Raw genomic sequence first — 19699 nt, forward strand, 5'->3', positions numbered from 1 at the left:
TGCTACTGATGTTGTTTATGTACTCATGTTAATTAAATCACTGAGATCTGAGTGGGGAGGATTAGCATGCTAGCAGTAATAGCTAGCAGGAAATCCAATAGCCTATTATCATAATGAGTCCCTTTGGCACACTGTGTGGGTAGGTAACAGAGAGAGAGAGTGAAACAGTTATGTTGGGCGCCCAGAGAAGGGAGTAACATCAAAGGACAAGTGGGGTTTTTTTTTCCGCACAATACATGATTCAAATTGATTTGTCTAACATGGCTGGAATTAGATACTGTAACTGCTGGGATATGACAAACATGCACATGCAGCAAAACACAACAACACACCTTCACAGATGCATAAACCGTTTAAATACTATTCATCATAATTTCATCATATCCCAGAAGTCTTGAGATACTGTAGGACAATAAATAAGTAGATGCACCAACAATCATGCACATAAATATATACAGTCTCCAGGTATTTCTGTACAAACATTCCCACACACACAAACACTCGTGAAGGGGGGTTCTGCACTGTGGCAGGCACCTGCCGCTGTACCCCCACTTTGTTCATTTTGCAACTGCTTTACAAACTGGACTTCTGCTGCACATATGCTCTCGGCCTTGTGCTTAATATGGTATGTTTTAGCGTAATACTGGTTGCATTCATTGTTTAAATGGTTGAGATTTTGTGGTTGAAGCTGAGAAAATATTTATTTATATTTACATTTAATAATGCATATGTGCTTTTCCCTTGAGACAGTTTACCAGTTGTTTTTTTCCTTTTTATCCCTTTTTATATAACCGGCACTGCATATCCTCTTTGTTCCTGTGATGTGTGCTTTAAAGAAGAGTTCCTCAGCACCATGCGCAATCACCAATTTGACTTTAGATTTTTTAGACTTTTTCTTTTACTCTCACTAGACAGCAAAAGCCCCAGAGTAAATAAGGAACATCTGGAATTGCCCTCTGCTCATTAACTCTAAATTTGAATAACATTGTCTTTCATTCCATCTCCAGAGAGAGGAGGGAGAGAGACATATTGCTGCATATATTCCTTCTCCCTCAAGGAGTTTGAATATATGCAGTGATAAGGTATCTGTCCTCTAACTTACATTTTCTCTCATTGACTCCCACGTGCACTAGCGCCTGCTTTCAAATTGAGTTCAAGTGGATGGTTTATATGACAGCTCAATTAAGTGTTAAATTCACTCTCTGTAAAAAAATATTTTATATGATTTATAGTAGGTTATATATAATCAATGCTGATAAGAAAATGAAAGAAACATTGTCCCTCCAAATGATGACCTTTCCTGTTATCCACTTGTCCCATTCGTTCTGCAGATGCCAAGGCCTGCCCCTCCAAAGATTTCCAGTGTCGTAATGGGAAGTGCGTGGCACCAATCTTTGTGTGTGATGGAGACGACGACTGTGGGGATGCCAGCGATGAAGAGAAGTGCACGGCTCCCACTTGTGGCCAGCACGAGTTCCGCTGCAATGACTCTGAGTGCATCCCCGCCTTGTGGAGTTGCGACGGCGACCCGGACTGCAAGGACAAGTCAGACGAGTCCATGGAGCGCTGCAGCCGAAGGACAGAGCCCCAGAAACCTCGCTGCCCAGTGGGCGAGTTCCAGTGTAGGAGTGGGGAGTGTGTCCACATGAACTGGAAGTGTGATGGAGACGCAGACTGCAAGGATAAATCGGATGAAGCAAACTGTGGTAAGTCATCTGTGAATTTGTTGTATTTATGTGGATGGACTAGATGAGTGGGTGGATACGTACGTGTGTAAATGAGCGTGTAACTGAATGGACTATTAAATGATAATGTCTGAAGAAATCAAATGTATCCTATCAGCAACAATTTTCTGTGTAGCCACAGCGTGATAAAGTATTTCCCCAGCGCCATAGAACTCCAATGTTGTTGTTTTCCAAAGACTATAAAAAACAATACCTTAAAGAGTCCATTTGACATTTTCCTTAATTAAAATGAACATAGCCAGATTATTCTGAAACAACTCCATGATGCATTTCCAGTCTCCGGAGAAGTCCTGACGTCACTGCACATGCTCAGGGACACAGCTTTGCTTGTAATGTACATTTGCAGTGTTCATTGTAATGAATGAATATGTCATCCAATTGCAATGTTATGGTTCTTTTATGTAATTTGTTCCATGGCACAAATGCTACACGCAGTACTCGTTTGGAGGGTAAATGTATTGTTGGTTGAGCTTATTTAAAAATAATTTTATGATAAATGTAAAAAAGTGAATACCAGCCATAAGCTTTAATGAAGGTGATTCATGCATACCAATAATAATGCATGTTGGGTTGTGGAACAATGGTTATTATGTGTGTGGCTCACCACTACTTCAAAGGCTGACATGCTGTGTTGTGAACAAAGTCTATGAGACAAATCATGTGCCACCAAATGATTGGATGGAAGGATCAATGCTAACTTTATTATGAGGATGCATGAGTGTGTTGCCATGTAACCATCTGATCTCTGATCCTTGGAAGCAGAAGGAGAACATACAAGTGTGTGTGTGTGTGTGTGTGTGTGTGTGTGTGTGTGTGTGTGTGTGTGTGTGTGTGTGTGTGTGTGTGTGTGTGTGTGTGTGTCCTCTTCACACACCCACACACCACTCAGGGAGATGACAGCAGCCTTGCACATATGACATGATACAAGCACACTGCACTGCAACACACTCACACAAACATGAATTTTCACAAGACTCAGGCAGAAGCAAGTGCTCTAACAGACAACTATAGATAGATAGATAGATAGATAGATAGATAGATAGATAGATAGATAGATAGATAGATAGATAGATAGATGATCTTTTGGATAGTCTCGCTGTTTCACTTCCTTACTAGCAAATTATATCTATCCTAAAAGCTGCATCCGGTTTGATAGCTATCTTGCTAATATATAATTACAATTTCTGTTTTCGGTCCATGAGTGTCTATTTTGAAGTAATGTCATAAATAAAATAAACATAGCATGTCTACACAAACAAAAACAAACCCAGTAACATGATTGAATAGCGATGACTTCTGACAGAGTGAGAGCAAGTGAAGTGATCTTGCCTTGTCTACATGTGCCAGTGGAGTAATCTGTTTTAATAACCATGTTCACTATTTTACAGATATGATAAGACAGGAGCTGTGTGTATTCTATGCATTTGATTGGGTCTGTGTGCATGATCATTACATTGTGAATAAAAGTGGGCAGTTGGAAGATTTGTGTCAAACAAGGTGTAATAGTCCGAGATGTCTGTGTGTTATGTAAATGAGAGAGCAGAGCTCAGCTAAGGGAGGTGCAACATTTCAATGTAAATTTGAAATGTGAGAATCATTACATATCTGCAGCTGGTTTTCTCCTCCTTCTCTATTTTGTCAAGCTTTGCTCATTCCCACAGACCCATCCCCTGGTTATTATCTCCCATCTTATTTGAAACATCTGTCTCAATAATCTTGTGTTATTTCACAGACATGCTGAGACAAGTGATTGTGAGAAGCGTGACAGGAGGTTAATGTAAATGAGAAATTGTCAAATAGTATCTCTAGTTGGTCCTGTCCTTTCCCTCCTGCCAACATTTTTGCAGATGGCAATCCATTAATATTACTATTCCCGGGGATTTATCATAATTAGCTGAGCTCAGATCCCAATCATGTGGCTGAAAGAATCAGCACATTTTGTGATGGCCCAGGATTATGTCTTTCACACTTTGCTGATTTTAGCATTGATATGTGTTTGTCTTTATTTTTTTGTTCGAGCATTAGAAGTCTGAGTCAGCTGATCTGTGTGTTTATGTAAATGTACACATCTTGCTGCATACATGCATTTCAGTTTGGTCATTTGATATGTTTATGCTTACCTACAGGACACATGTACATATGTGGGTGTGTGCTCACTTGGTGTGAAACAGTGTGTGTGGCTATGTTTTATTTAATATTTTCTAATACATTTTTGTGGCCTCCACAGCCATCGATCATATCTGCCTCCATTCCCTTGGCAGAGCTGGTCCAAAACACAACCCATGAATAATTAAACAGCCAGTTAAAAAGACAAATGAGTTAAATAAACCTGCCCTTGCCATTAGAGCAAGCACAAAGAGATGCCCATCCACACTTGCACATTCACAATCGCAGTACTGTAGGTCACTATATGTGGGTTTTCCTTAGACATTAAATAAATACCGTCAGGGCTTTTTTTGTGCAGGTAAGAGTTCTGTATGACTGATTATTGTTGGAATGGAATGCACTCCAAGTTGGCCTAGTTAAAGAAGCAAAACACAGATACTTTACACACACATATACATCTTCATAGATACAGATGAAGATGATAAATGATCAGCTGAATGTGTGTGTGTGTGTGTGTGTGTGTGTGTGTGTGTGTGTGTGTGCGCGCGCTCATGCATGTGTTTTATCTTCACCTTACTTAAATTAAAATGAAAGTGTAGGAATGTTTAAAAGGGTTTATATCTCCGTCAGTGACTGTGTGTACTTTAATAATGCTCTTTTCTGTTCTGAGCTTTGTATCTGTATCATAGATGAGACCAATAGATGATATTTTCACTTAAATAATAATGGCAGGTCAGCTAATTCTAATGTATGTGTGTCCATGGCTTGTGTCTACCAGCGCTGCTTACATGTCGACCTGATGAGTTCCAGTGTGGCGATGGATCCTGTATCCACGGCACCAAACAGTGTAATAAAGTGCACGACTGTCCAGACTACAGTGATGAAGCTGGCTGTGTCAATGGTAAGTGTCAGATGAGTACAAGCCGTATTATATTTATTTTTTCTTATTATTTAATGTTTTTTTTATCTGAATGTTGAATGATGAAGATCACATTCTACTGCAACGAAAAGTGGCAATGTAACCCTTACAAATGTAATCTGTGTTTGCAAATCATCAGCTTCATGCCTTATTCAGTCCTTTGTCATACTTGATTCATCCTAAAAATCCACCCAATTACAACTTTAAATACTTCTTAGGGGATTCACAGGGGATATAGTAGAGAGAAGCACAGATGGCTTCAGTTGGCTGCACTATTCTAATCTGCACCATGAGAAACTGTTTACAGAAGTAGGTTTTGCTCTGCTAAAGCAACAAAGACATAGATGAGGCAACAATGTCAGAGTATTTAAAGAGCTTCACTATGTTTCTGTTTAAAATCGTCTTTGAATAAAAAGAAGTCTTATAGCATGCTTTTTGCAACCAGATCTGCACTCCATAAGCAAAATAATTCTCTTGAAGTTAAATTCCTGGATGGTACACCTTTAGAGAATGTTGAGGAGTTTAAATATCTGGGCCTTTGGCTCGATTCCCAACTTACCTTCAGACCTCATATTGATTCCATTGTGAACAAAATAAACTGTAGCTTAAGAATGTTCTACCGCTCAATGAAATGTTTTACAAAACAGATTAGATTAAAAATTATTACTCAACTATTATTGCCTATAATTGATTATGCGGATGTTGTTTATCAGAACACAGCCGAAACCCATCTTAAACCTTTGAACGTGATGTATAATATTCTCTGCCGATTTGTTCTGAGGTGTCCATTTAGAGCTCATCACTGTCAAATGTATCAGTCATTGAATCTTCTTTCACTAAATGCTAGACGACAGTTACACTGGTTGCAGTTTGTTCACAAATGCATTTTTTCAAACTACCCATCCTATCTGAAACAACACTTGATTCTATATCGATCATCCTATAGCCTAAGAGACACTGACCATCTTTTATTTTCTGTACCAAATATATCCAAAGAAATTGGGAGGAGAGCCTTTACATTTAAAGCCCCTTCTGATTGGAATGGTTTACCTAGGTCTTTTAGATCTATGTCCTCTTTCCACCAGTTTAAAGTGCCCATATTATGAAAAAAACACTTTTTCTGGGATTTGGAGTGTTCTTTTGTGTCTCTGGTGCTTCCACATGCATACATACTTTGAAAAAAAATCCATCCATGCTGTTTTGAGTGAGATACAGTTTCTGAATGTGTCCTGCCTTCAGTCTCCGGGTGAGCTGTTCAAAATCGGCATCGACACGAAACGAGCTGGCTAAACGCAACCGTTAGCTTGTAGCGTTAGCGTTAGCATGCTAAAGCTAATACTAACGCTAGCATGCTACCTCGTTCTCAATAGCAAAGCACTGCTACAACACACATAAGTTCACCATAATCTACAAAAGAACTACTTACATGTGCGCCCTCATTTAGAAGTCTCCCAGCTAATCCTGCCTTATAACTGACCGAAGTTGGAGAAACAGCCTTTCTTTTACTGTCTATGGAGCTAGCTAGCTGACATGATCTACATCTGAGCTACTGCGCATGTGCGAGTGCAATCAAAGATAGTACAGAAGAAGAAGAAGAAAAGAGGTCTCACTCTGTAGCTAAAACAGAGACCAGGTGAAAAGAGGATCTGCAGCAGTGAGAGAGAGCGGTGCAGTACAACAAAAATATGGTGTTTTTTGAAAATTAAACCATGTAACCCTATTCTGGTACAACCTTAAAATACAATTATGAACCTGAAAATGAGCATAATATGGGCACTTTACGATGTCTCTTCTTAATTATTTGCATACAAGCTGCAACTGTTTTCCTCATGCTTGATTTTTTTTTTGTTTTTTCTCAACTGTCTATATGAATGACCTTAACTGTTTATTGTCTAATATCTAATGGTTGGAATGGGGAGGCTATGGGTGGTATTGGGGTGATGGAGAGCTTTTGTCTTTTGTATGTCAGTATGTATGTATGTATGTTTCTGATTCTTGAGGTCCCCTCGAAAACGAGATGGCACATCTCAAGAGGTTTTCCTCTTAATAATAAATTTGTGAAATATGTATCCAAGAAGCGTCCACAGTGAAACATTATTTAAGAAAGAAGGGAGCATGGTTCACATTTGCAAACAAGTTACAGTGATATTTTTACTCAACCACTCACTGCATCACCTTGAGTTTACATATTGTGACACACAGAAAAGCTCAATTATTAGCATTATCAGACACTTACTTTAAGCCAGTGTTTTGAAGTGCAGCTATGAACCTGAAGTAGACTTTTTTTTGCTCTTCCCAGTTTACGAAAATGGCACAGTACAATACGTGTGAGCATTCCCCTTTGCATGCATTTTTTTGTGAGAAGCTGTCATGTACTATACATCACAAACAATGGCTGATATGAAACATGTTGTGCATAATAGTGATACTTGTGAAATAAAATCAAACCTTACCTTCAATGGATAATCATCTTCTGAAAAATTTTATGCTCAAGGGAATTTCTCAAGGTAGCTATAATTAATCCATTTAGCTCTTACTGTAAGCAAAAAAACTCAACTTTCTTGCTGACTAGCTGCACAAACTACAACCAACTTACTGTGCCTACCAAACTCTTTTTTATACACAATAAATGGGGGAAAACTACTCCATCTGGAACTGACTGCCCAACCGATCATGATATGTTAGCAATTTGCATCTTGGTGGATTGAGTTTTGTGTTGCAGAATACTGATTTGGTTCACCTGTGCAGGACAAGCAGACACCTACTAAAGTCCCTGGACATTGTGTGTTTTAAGCTGAAAAGATACCTGTTCTCTATCTTTCTTGTGTCCCCACCACAGTTACAAAGTGCGACGGGCCAAGAAAGTTCCGCTGTAAGAATGGGGAGTGTATTGACAGCATCAAGGTGTGTGACAATGTGAAAGACTGCAAGGACTGGTCTGATGAACCCATGAAGGAGTGTGGTAGGATAATTAGTCTCTGTTTCTCTTCACACACATACATACCCAGATACACATTAGTTATTTCATCACCTCAGGCATACATGCTAGTGTAATAGCACTGATGCACACACTCGTACTCGGGCATCATCAACTGCTTCTAATGTGGGTGGTCACTCTTTTTAGTAAAAGGAGCTTCATTTGATCAAGGCAGGGTAAATCAGGACTTATCAACCCGCCTTGTTATGATCAAAGAGCCAAGCGACTTTGCCCTCTAGTGCAATCTTAGCCAGGAAAACGTGACCGGACTACATTACCTATAAGGTACCACACAGATTATCCACACACCATAGATAATTACCACTTAGCGAGCTTCAGTCATGGATCTCACATCACAAGCAGTGAAATCCAGCTGCAAACAGAGTGAGGCAGTTGAGAAAAACACAATGTGTTAAATAAAACGTGTAACTTGGGTTGTTTTGGTAAAATGTTACTCAAGTACATGTAAAAGCAGAAGTCTCTTATTACTTGAGAGAACAGCACTTCACTCAGGGCCCTGCTCTGAAGTAGAGTTGTCTCCAGCCAGTCACATGGGTATAAAATGATATGTGAGAGTGCAGCCCTTTCAACTAGCTCTGATCTGGAGGCAGATGGATATACACTGTAATGAGATTGCCCTGTAACTATATAATTCATGTTAAACATGATGCTCAGTTGTCTCAAGGCAAAACCTGCCCATCCTCTTTGTTTTAACTATAACTGAAAACTGCCATTATCTGAAACGTGGAGAACGTGATAGTTCTTAAACCAAGAATAATGGCACAACAACTCTGTCCCCCTCTGTCCATTCCGTCTTCGTAACTTTAACAAAGAAGGCGAGGCAGATTAAAGGCGCAACAGTCCTGCCTTGAACAGGCTGTGGGGAAGAGGCTTACGTTTCTTGTTGCATTATCACTGCCAACTGTCAATCAGTGAAATAGTGTTAAACCGAATGCAGGATGTGAAACACGTGTGTGCGCATTATATAAACAAAATGGGGACCCACTCATAAAAAAACATTTTACTAGTGGTCAAAAACTCATCAGGGTTCCTTTAAAGTCAAGTCACACTACTGTATATGGATTTAAAGTATATGTACATCTGAACATTAAACCCATGCTGTATGTAATTGTTAAACATCTCATCCCAAAACCGTGGGTATTAAAATGCTATTATAACAGCCTCCCACTTTTCTGGGAATGCTTTCTGCAAGACTTTGGAACTTTGCAGCAGTGATTTGCTCCCATTAAGACACAATAGCATTAGTGAGGTCGCCACTGATGACGATAAGGCCCGGCTCACAGTCAGCATTCCAGCTCCTCCCAAAAGCGTTGGATGGAGTTGAGTTCTGGGCTCTTTGCAGGCTTGTCGAGTTTCCACACCAAAATGTATGGACCTGCTTTGTGCACTAGGGTATTGTCATGTTGAAGAAGGAAAGGAACTATCCCAAACTGTTGACACAAAGTTGTAATTGTCTAAACTTTAATTTATGCTGTATTACAATTTCTCTCCACAGATTTTATATATCAAAATTAGTTAGTCATGGGAAGATGATCAGGAATACTTTTTCTGCTTGAAAAAAAGTAACAAATGTCGACAGAGTGTCCACATACTTTTGGCCTATAGTGTATTCTGTAGCTGTCCTGCTAGATGAAAATGAATCAGTTCAGTTCACTTTATTTTACTTTAATATGTTTATTCTGACTTGATATCTGCTAGAATACAGTGACTATACTGAAAATTACAACCTTCATTTTGGTCAAATGTCTCTTAAGTTCTTTCCGTCCCTTCGCTCTCTGTCAGACTCCCTCCATTTCTGTTCTTGCTGTCTCTCTCACTCTCTCTCCCAGTCTCACTGTCTCACAGCAGAACTTGTAGCCTTGAAGCTTAAATCTTTAATGTAAACCGGTAATGAACTACCAGCTTTAGCTTTCTGAAGCAATCTCTCTCTACTCCCTGGAGGGTAGTTGAAAGACAAAGGAACAAATGGAGGTGCAGAAACAGATACAAAAAGGAAGGTGCATTAAGAAAGCATGACAGAGTGAGTCCAATCTTGTCTGCTGTTCTAAAATACAAAAAAAGAAAGGAAAGGAGGACATGGAGAGATTGAGATGAGAGGATGAAGGACAGCATGTGTCTGTGTAACAATAGGCATCATAGTGGAGTGGCACCTGGTACACATGACCAAGCTCCCTGTTGGAGAATGGATTAATTCCAGGTGCATTTGGCTAAGACTCTGGCAATAGGCCATGAACACACACACACACACACACACACACACACACACAGGCTTTTGCACTCAATGTTTCTTTTTTAATTGAAGTTTGATGTGCAGGGACATGACTAACTTATCCTAACTGGCTGGGAGAATAAAACTTTGCACATGCACAAATGTAGGTGTTTTGTCTTTCTGTCCAACTCTTTCTTTGTGTTTTATCCAACCTGATTTTTTTAGGTCCAATACCCTGCTGGAGTTATTTCATCAATATTTAACTCCTCTTTACTCTGTTGCTGTCCTTCCTCCCACTGCCCCTCTTTCTGCAGGCCTGAATGAGTGTGCAGACAACAATGGCGGCTGCTCCCACATCTGCAGGGACCGCAGAATTGGCTATGAGTGTGACTGTCCTTCTGGGTATAAACTCCTGGACAAAAAGACTTGTGGAGGTGAAGAAAAAAGTTCTTTAGAAAGCTACCACCTTAATGTAGAAGCTCATGACTAATGTACAATAACACCTTGTCTGGACTGCTGCCATTTTGTCTGCCCTCTGTTTTATTTAGCTATGTGAGAGACCATTTGAGCTCCATGAGAGTTTCACAGGGTTTCCAACACAACAGTTGACCATATTCTGATAAAAGGAGCATTTGCACATACAGTATTGGGGAAAGGTGCTTGTTTTCCATTAAAAATTAAGTGATCTAATCTGTCTATGTCAAATAAAGAGAACATGTCTGGGACATGACTTGAAAGCAGCAACTGCTGCAAAAACAGCTTTTTTTACCCACTCCAAAGCAGACATATTTTCATATTGTATCTTCTTTATTTAATACGCATATAATTTGAGATGTAAGAATGTGGGAGCGGTTATAAGTTGGATATCATGACCAACAACCTCTGGATGTAATTGTAGTTGTAGTTTGGTTGCCAGATCCTGATTCTTGGGTGGATTTACAGTACGATCTTTCAGGATGAAAGAAAGGAGGTTTTATTTAGCTTCTTATGGCATGTTTTTACAACACATCACCATCCATGATGGTAATGTTATTTTCATATCTGTGTAGCATAGAGTTGCTTGTGAGATGACGACACAGTACGTTTTAGAAAATAGCTCAAATGTTCCCACTCTCTCTGACATTCCCTGAATAAATAAAGTTTATAATAATAATACTAAATCGCAATGCCATACTTAAGTATTTCTTCTTTTAATTAAAGTAACAAGATAAGATACAAAGCATAGTTAGGACAGCTTTAAAGTAGCTTGATAGCAATTTCTTTTACTGTGGGCAGATCCAGAGAAGCACTTTCCCCTGTTTCACATCATGATGCTTGACTAAACACACCCTGAATCCTGATCTCAGTGAGATTAAATTGGTATTGATCTTCTCATCGGGCTGTGGGTTTGCTGGCAAACAAGCCATTTCACAAAATGTTGGACTGTTGTTTTATGGTTTTATTTGTTTTAAGGTGTTTAAATGTATCACCCTGTCACTTAGTCTCTTTGTTGTCATAAACAAACTAGCAAAGACTATATATCTGTGCAGTGGACAGGTGAAATATTCTGTTGACAAAATATTCATTCATATAAAGACGAGGCCAGTCTAGCAAAGCAGACCAGATCCTCTCTCTGACTAGTAATGTAGAATCTTTTTTTAAACAAATAACTTGTAATACACTTTGGAGCAATTATGGTCTCAATGCTGATCAATGCAAATTAAATTATACTGGGTTTCTCACATTTACATTGTTACCTAACAAGTAACAAGCATGCACATTTTTCAAACCAAGATCTGATTCTATCTGTTGATGCTCTCAGCCAGATAGATGTAAATCCTCCATTTGAAGAATCAAATTCTAAATTTGAAGTGCACATTTGTTTTAAAAAAAGATTGTTAAAACACAGAAAAGTTACTTCTCTTATTCACTCTTTAGACATTAAAGATGTTGTGTGGGTGTGTCTCTTTGGTGTTGTTTTGATCTGTATGTCTCTGTGCCATGTTTCTCTCCACAGACATAGATGAATGTGAGAACCCAGATGCCTGCAGTCAGATCTGCATCAACTACAAAGGAGATTATAAGTGTGAGTGCTACGAAGGCTACGAGATGGACCCTGCCTCTAAGACCTGCAAGGCCGTGGGTGAGCCACTTATCTCACACACACACACACACACACACACACACACACACACACACACACACACACACACATTTGTTCAGGTAAAGACACACTGTAATAGATGGATGTTCTCACAAAAATACAGACATGGGCACACATGTACTCGAAAGAAATCACACGTTGAGACTAGCTTTTATATATACACCAATTATTTTCCCATTCCAGCACCCCTAGCTACTGAGGCACATCCCACACTATTCTCACACTGTGGGATTCTGTGAAACGAGAGGCTTGCTTTGTATGCAGGCCTTGCACAGCAATCTGTGCAAAGATAAATATTTGCCACCTTTTTCTGCAGTCCTCACTAATGAAAAGTCTGCTCTCCCTGGAATGTCAGGGGAAGGATGTTGTGTGGGGAGGGGGCCTTCCCACTCACTATGGGATACAAGCAAGGTCTGTACCCAATGTTGGCCTGGGTAAACACTCCTAGCATTGGTATGAATGAAAATAAAATCTTGTCCTCAAAACTGCATAAGACAAGGTTGTTACCAGAAAATGGTCTGCCTAAATCCTGAAATGAAGATGCAACTGTAGCTTGTTGGTTGCACCTAAGACTACCTTTTGAAAAGCTCCATGTGAATTCTGGGTGTTTTTAATCAGCTCCCCCCTCTCTCAGACTGTTACAGCTGGCTTTACCGATAACGACGCTGTCTGTCAACAACCATTTAAACACCTGCAGATAACATTTCCTGCTGAAAAATTAGGGCGTCTGATGTGTAGTGATGTTATGATAAAAGTTTATATATATTTTACATATAGCCATGCTGAAAGCAGAATTTCATTGCTTTTTTTTTAATGCTGTTATTAATGCAAAACGCTACATCTTTTCCATTTAAAAGAATAGAGGGGTACCTGCAGACCTAGAGAGGATTAGAAACTATAATCAGTGCATTATCAGTGCTTTATCTACATTATAAAATCTACAGGAAACTGTCATGTTAATGCCATGTACCTACCCCTTTACCTAAATTGGGAATGAAACCTTCAACTGATTGAGTTAGAAAGCAAATTGTTTTGTGGGACAAGAGAGAGAAAAGAGTTACTAGTGATTACCGCCATCGCTCTTAGGTTGAGTCATTATAGGCTGAACCGGTCTGGTAATGAGAGAGCTTAAAGGCCCTGTTTTCTAGGCCCTCACTCTTAAGCTAAGTGGCATAAAAAACACCATTGATTGCTTCATGCCTCTCTGTGTGAATCTTTATTGCTGTTAGGCAGTGCAAACAGTCCTTGTCAGAGGCCAAGGCATCTTTTAGAGGGGAGGATAGGCAAGCGGAGGAGGAAAAAAGAGAAGTGGATGGATGGATGCATTGTATGAACATCTCTCTGTTCATTGAGGTAATGCAGAGATGCATCAGCACTGTTGATTGTGGCACATCAACAATAGCATGCCAAAGGAGACAGCACCAAGAGAAAGAGACAGAAAATGTGACAGGATTATTGTTTATGTTGAGGTTTATTTATTCTGAGGAGCAAATAGAGATGGGACCATAAATGCAGAGATGTTTGCTTCGTGAAGCTGATGTAATGTGGACTTAATGAAGCCAGATTTGCCTGTAAAATCCTTCCTGGGCACACATACAGTATGTACACCCAATCACACACATGCACGGCCATCAGCATACATGTACACTTTGGGATTCTGGTCAACAAATGAACATGTAGTTATTTCGAGAAGTCACGTCAACGTTCGTACACAGATACTGGCCAGGAGGGATGTCACGTTCTGTGATGAGATGTGACACATGCCAAGTGCAAATATAATTTGTACATATTGAAGTTCAGGCTGTTATTTGTGCTTCTATCTCGGAGGCACACAGAAAAACACAGTGTAATCCTCTGTAATTTACACCCAGTGGCATGTATAGCTTTTTCCCCCTGCATTTTCTACTTGTGTTTGTAGCAAGTTGAGGCTGTGCAGACAATTGAATGAGAAGAGATAACCTCTGCTCTTTACGTTCTCCAATGTACAAAGAGTGCATTACATTCTAATCCTACAACACGTAGTTTCAGGCTGTGCAGATTAATTTCACAGTAAAATGCAACTGCTACATTAGCAATGCTAATTAAAAGTAAAATCCCAGAATGGAGTCATAATGCCTTCCCTTTTCTAAGCTTGTATTTTTGAATGCGTGTGCGTGTTTGTATTAGTACATGGCAGCGTCCATTAAGTCCTCTCAAGAAAGCCTTGCTCTACACTAATTGCATTCATTGTTTTTGTGTTTACACCTATATGGGTGTGATGCCCCTCACTGACTCATCAACTTGAGTTATTATTATTGTGTGTAAGAGAGAGAGAGAGAGAGAGAGAGAGAGAGAGAAAAGGTGTTTACTGCATGCATGAGAAGGATGGATCCACACAGACGGCAGTCTGTCATATATAGATTAGAGTTGATTCAAAATTGAATTCTATAGAGCCAAAGACCAAAAGAGGTCAACGTAGAACAAGTATTATTTTGTAGAGAAAATGTCTGCCAGTGTCCATATTTGTATTCTGTTATTATTATAAAAGATGCAAAATAACTAAAATAATTTAATGCTGCACCTAAAACTGAAATTGCTGCATCAAGAACTAATTGATAATAACATTTCTACTTTTGTTCATGATAATGCATGCATATAGGACCAAATAATAACTATGCTACAGTTTTGAAGTGTCACGCAAAACAATGAACACTCACTCACTAACTCAAACTATATAAAAATGAAAAAATACAACTAGTAGTTATTGTAGTTACTTTTCTACAAATATAGTAGAAGTGGTTTTAGGGGTCGTTATTGGGTGTACTGAAATATTGAATGAATGCCGCTAACATCCACATACAGACAATTTAATTGCTTTTTAATGACAGTAGAAAACGGAGACCTTTAAGGTAGTTAAATAAACGTTTATGAAATGTACAGGCAGGAGTGAGGATAAGGACGAGAATGACGTGGCACTGTAGAATACATTACAGGTACACACACTAACTGGTTGATAAAAGCAGGACACGCTGTCACAACGATACAGAGGAAATTTACAAACTGCCTGTGGACCAAAGTCTTGCTTTCCTTTTTTTGCTCTTTTTTTCCCTCCTCTTGTTCCTTGTTGTCTCCCTCATCTACAGTGTACTGCAGGCTTAACCACAGTGCCAAGAGCAGTTATTTCCACACATGACAGTTTGAGCACACACTTTTCAAAATGGGTTTAAAGCGGTGGTCAGAATATCTCCATTGTCAAAAGATTTTGCCATGGGACCTATGATGATGTGGAACACTGTCAAGCCTCATCTCAAAAAGTTTTTAGGCTTTTAAAAGACAAGCACATAACATTTTATTCTGTCCCCCCTGTAGGAATGTAGGTAATAATAATCCAGAATACAAATTTGCATGTATATAATAATCATCTATAGTTTCTTTGTCGTTTATTCTTTCAGTGACCTGAGATCTACAATGTCCACAACTTTAAATGTTGGTCCACAGATTAATAAAAGAACCATTTCTAATAGAGACTCTGGCCATCCACCACAGAGATAATGGAGGGCTATGTAACTTGCCTTGTCAGGAGCAATGCTAGCAAGTAGGATGACTTTTTGACTTTTGACAGAAGGTTCATCTCTGCTCCCTGCTGCAGCATCTATTCATCATTATATAGCATGGCCTGTTATCTTAACAAGCATGGCTGACCTAGACAGGTGTGTCTACTTGCAGACATAACATCATCCTATAACCACACCACCATCACACTGGCTGCAACTGAACATCATCCTGCAGAATTTCATACCGTTATGTCTGACCTTTCCGTCTGTCTTTATGGTACTTTGCATCCCCACAACATAAACATCTGCAAATCAAATCAATGCGCCCGCAGTGTCTGATGGAATTTTCCCAACCGTATTTATCTTTTCACTGCATTATCTCAATTGGCTAACAGGGCAGAACAGCCCTGAACTGGCAGTACAGATTAAAATATATTTAGGGTCTTGTTGCTCTGCTGGGATATATTGAGGAGAGATAATATTGTACTTTTTGATGACATATTTAGTGTCATGACTGAAAAAAACAGTGAACATATTGACAGTGATGAGGGGTAAGAGATACTGTCTTGACAAATTGAGTCAAGGGGATTGATGAAACAGAAGGTAGATCCATCTCTGTTCTTTCTATACATACTTCAAAATCTTCTTACTCTCCTTTTCTCAATCTGTCTTTCTCGCTTTACTTCCTCTCTTCCACTCTTTTCCTTCTTGCTTTCTCCCCAATTACATCCTCTTACTCTTAATTTCATGCAATCACATTTGTTTGTCTCATTCTTGTTTTGTTCCTCTCTCTCTCTCTCTCTCTCTCTCTCTCTCTCTCTCTCTCTCTCTCTCTCTCTTTTTCTCTCTCTTTTTCTCTCTCTCTCTCAGCAGGTGAAATTGATGGTTTCAAACCTAGTAGTCAGAGGAAAATGATTGGATCCAAACAGTAGTAGAAATGTAATATTTTCTTCCTGTGCAGTAGCCCGGTTTAAACTGGGGCTGAGGAAACCTATTGAGGGATGGTTGGCTGCTCTGTCTGAAATTGTGTGTGTGTGTGTGTGTGTGTGTGTGTGTGTGTGTGTGTGTGTGTGTGTGTGTGTGTGTGTGTGTACACATCAGTGTGACTTTTTCCCAACCTTGTCTTGTTACATGGCATTTCTGCTATACTGGACAGTGTGGAGTGAAGAGTAACATGACAGATAGGAGAGAGAAGTGCAGATGAAGGAAAATAGCAAGAATGTGAGATGAATGGATATTTGTGTGAAAAAAAGAAAAAGATAGAAAGGGAAACAGGCAGACAGACAATGGTTATGGAGTAATTTGATGGATTTTTGGAGTGTACTGTATATACAGGTTGTGTGTGAGGTGTCTACCGTATGCAGGCATGCACCAAAAAAAAGGTTTTCTTTGTCTGTGTTTACTATGAATGAAGTTGACCTTGTCAGCTGCATGAGAATTATTCAAAAGCTTGACTCATGCTCACCTTCAGCCTGTTGAAAAATGTGCCCCAGGTAACCGATGTACCAGCCAACAGCACATCCTGTACGCACCTAAAGGATGAGAACCCAGGAACACACTTTTGACAAGCTGCTGTACTAAAAATAGAACAATGTGTCATGTCTAGTTGTTGGGCTACTTTGTCCACCTGCACATTGTGCTTCATTACATCCAGCAGCAGGGCACACATTCACACACACAGTCAAAGACGATGCTCTTTAAATGGATGTGTCCTTTTGCTTCCAGTTTGGGCCACCTCGCATTATGTACGTGTTACTTTTCTGCACAGCATAATTGTGTAAATAATTAAGTGAACGGCATTATGTTGCGTTAAAAAGAAGTCTGTGTGCAGAATATATTTTCCTTTTAAAAGGTTTATTTGGATGATTTATTTATGCCCACATAATCAAAAATACATGCATAAAGGACCTAAATAGTACTAATGCAAAACAAGACCTCAGCTGTCTTACATTATGTTCCCTTTGGAGAATAACAATCAAAACTCAACACCACCCATTGTATCTTGTAGATAACCGTATGTGCAGCTTTTTGTGCAGGCTGAAGTACATGTGAAAGGGGAAAAAAGGACTGGAGCACATTGCAAACAGACCAATGTTTTGACACTTGTTGAGTCAACAACTTTGACAATTTTCAGGTCTTGTTGAGATGGTAACACATGACAGCTTGTAATAACATCAACTTGTACTGCCAGTGAGCAGCACTGGCATGAAGTCAATGTGACCTTGTCTGTCTCAGGAACAGCGTGGATTGCATTTACATTAGCAAAGATGCACATATGCAGGTTCACCTTTCAAATACAGGTTTGAGATATGTGCTACAATTTATGTATCATTGTCAAGATCGGCAAACGTTTCCTTGTCACATACAGTAGCACACTTATGATTGACAGTATTGCAAATTACCCATGTCTAGTACAGAGTGGGTTGAGAATGATAAATGGGATCTGTTTTGGGGGTTACAGTAGTAGGTTAATGGCTGTCAAGGGTCTCCACACATCTCCTGAGATTTGTGGCCAATCTGTCCAATCTCGCCGATGTCAAGGTGTAAATAAATGGTAGCAAATGGAGAAACGTGCTCGTACATGATCGTAACACAAATGCCTTTCCCTTTCCACCAGGAAAGAGTCCGTACCTGATGTTCACTAACCGTCACGAGATCCGTCGCATTGACCTGCTAAAGAGTGAATACACTCAGGTGGTTCCCACGCTGAAGAATGCAGTGGCCCTGGATGTAGACGTGTCCACCAACAAGATGTTCTGGTGTGATCTATATCATCAAAAAATATACAGGTATATATATATACACACACACAATGTACAGTACGTATGATTTGTGTGATATTTGTACTAGCAATATAGCCTACACAGAAGCACTGCAGTATCATCCATTCTGTCATTCTGTTTGTCCTCTATATATCCATTTTGTCTGCTTCAACCTGTCACACCTTCTGCTAGCAAGACAGGCACACCTGGGGGCCTAGTGTGTGTGTGTGCGTGCGTGCATGCGTGCGCGTGTGTGTGTGCGTGCGTGTGCGTGTGTGTGTCTCACCCTGATGGCTGGCAGGTAGTGGGAGGGGACTTCTATCATCTCAGTTGAGCCATATGCTCTCTCTGATTTCACTGCCTCAATAATCACCACCATTACTCATCTGCACACGCACACATGCACATATCCATACGGCCACACAAACTTAGTGATACACTCAAGGGCTTGTGACAGAGAAAGGACAAATTAACTCATTTGTCATGATGAACTTTACTTTGAAAGCAGCAAATAAACACAAATGGCCACCAACAAGTGAATTTGTACAGTTAAACCTGCTTGGTTGTGTTTGCCTCTCTGTCATCCCTTAAAAAAATGATATTTGTATACATCCAAAAGTATAAAAGTATACCATCGGCTCAATGCATGTAAGCTGCTGATTTTCTGTTGCATGATATCATTTTGAAGGACAGTCATACAATCAAAACTTTTATTATGCAAGCACATTTTAGATAATCTGCTCCTTTTGAGTTCATATGCTCCATAAATCCAAGGCCTTCTTAATGGCATAATGCTGCATAACAGCTATGTCACAAGTGCTAAATATGCATTTACATTTTTCCAGTCTATTCCTCCATTTACCTTGCCTGGTTCCAGATCTCTAAATTGCTGCCCACATTTCCCATTTAATCAGCTTTTTATAAATTAACAGCTCATTAATGGTTGTTTCCCCGAGTTAGAGAGACAGTTGACCACCAATCAGAGCTCAGTAGGCACAATAAAGAATGGTGATGTCATCTTCCTTCATTGCTAACCTAGCTGCATCCATGAAAGATAGCGACAGAGAAATGGCTACAGAAAATGATGACAAGTGTGGGTGACAGTTACAAGCTTGTTGTAAGTCAACTAACAGAAATATCAACTCTTACATCAACATATTACTTTGATCTTTGTGAAAAGCATTAAGTTAACTGCTCTTCGCATATGCTACAGCAACTTCTGTGTTGACTGTGGTTATTCTTTGTACCTCTTTATTACTTAGCTGCTCATATTTGTTTCAATAA

The 19699-nt window shown here is 39.5% G+C and overlaps 1 protein-coding gene across 4 annotated transcripts in view; it reads left to right on the plus strand.

Annotated features, from left to right (window-relative positions):
• Positions 1-19699, plus strand: part of lrp8 (low density lipoprotein receptor-related protein 8, apolipoprotein e receptor) — a 191258-nt gene that overhangs the window by 135350 nt on the left and 36209 nt on the right. For all 4 annotated transcript variants that reach the window (XM_078258490.1, XM_078258493.1, XM_078258492.1 and 1 more), the window contains exons 5-10: positions 1332-1706; positions 4630-4752; positions 7610-7732; positions 10292-10411; positions 11974-12099; positions 18271-18442. In XM_078258490.1, the coding sequence (XP_078114616.1) occupies positions 1332-1706; positions 4630-4752; positions 7610-7732; positions 10292-10411; positions 11974-12099; positions 18271-18442 (1039 nt within the window). The remainder of the gene's footprint in view (positions 1-1331; positions 1707-4629; positions 4753-7609; positions 7733-10291; positions 10412-11973; positions 12100-18270; positions 18443-19699) is intronic.

This window comes from Sander vitreus, chromosome 9 (assembly GCF_031162955.1).
Source record: "Sander vitreus isolate 19-12246 chromosome 9, sanVit1, whole genome shotgun sequence".
NCBI lineage: Eukaryota > Metazoa > Chordata > Actinopteri > Perciformes > Percidae > Sander > Sander vitreus.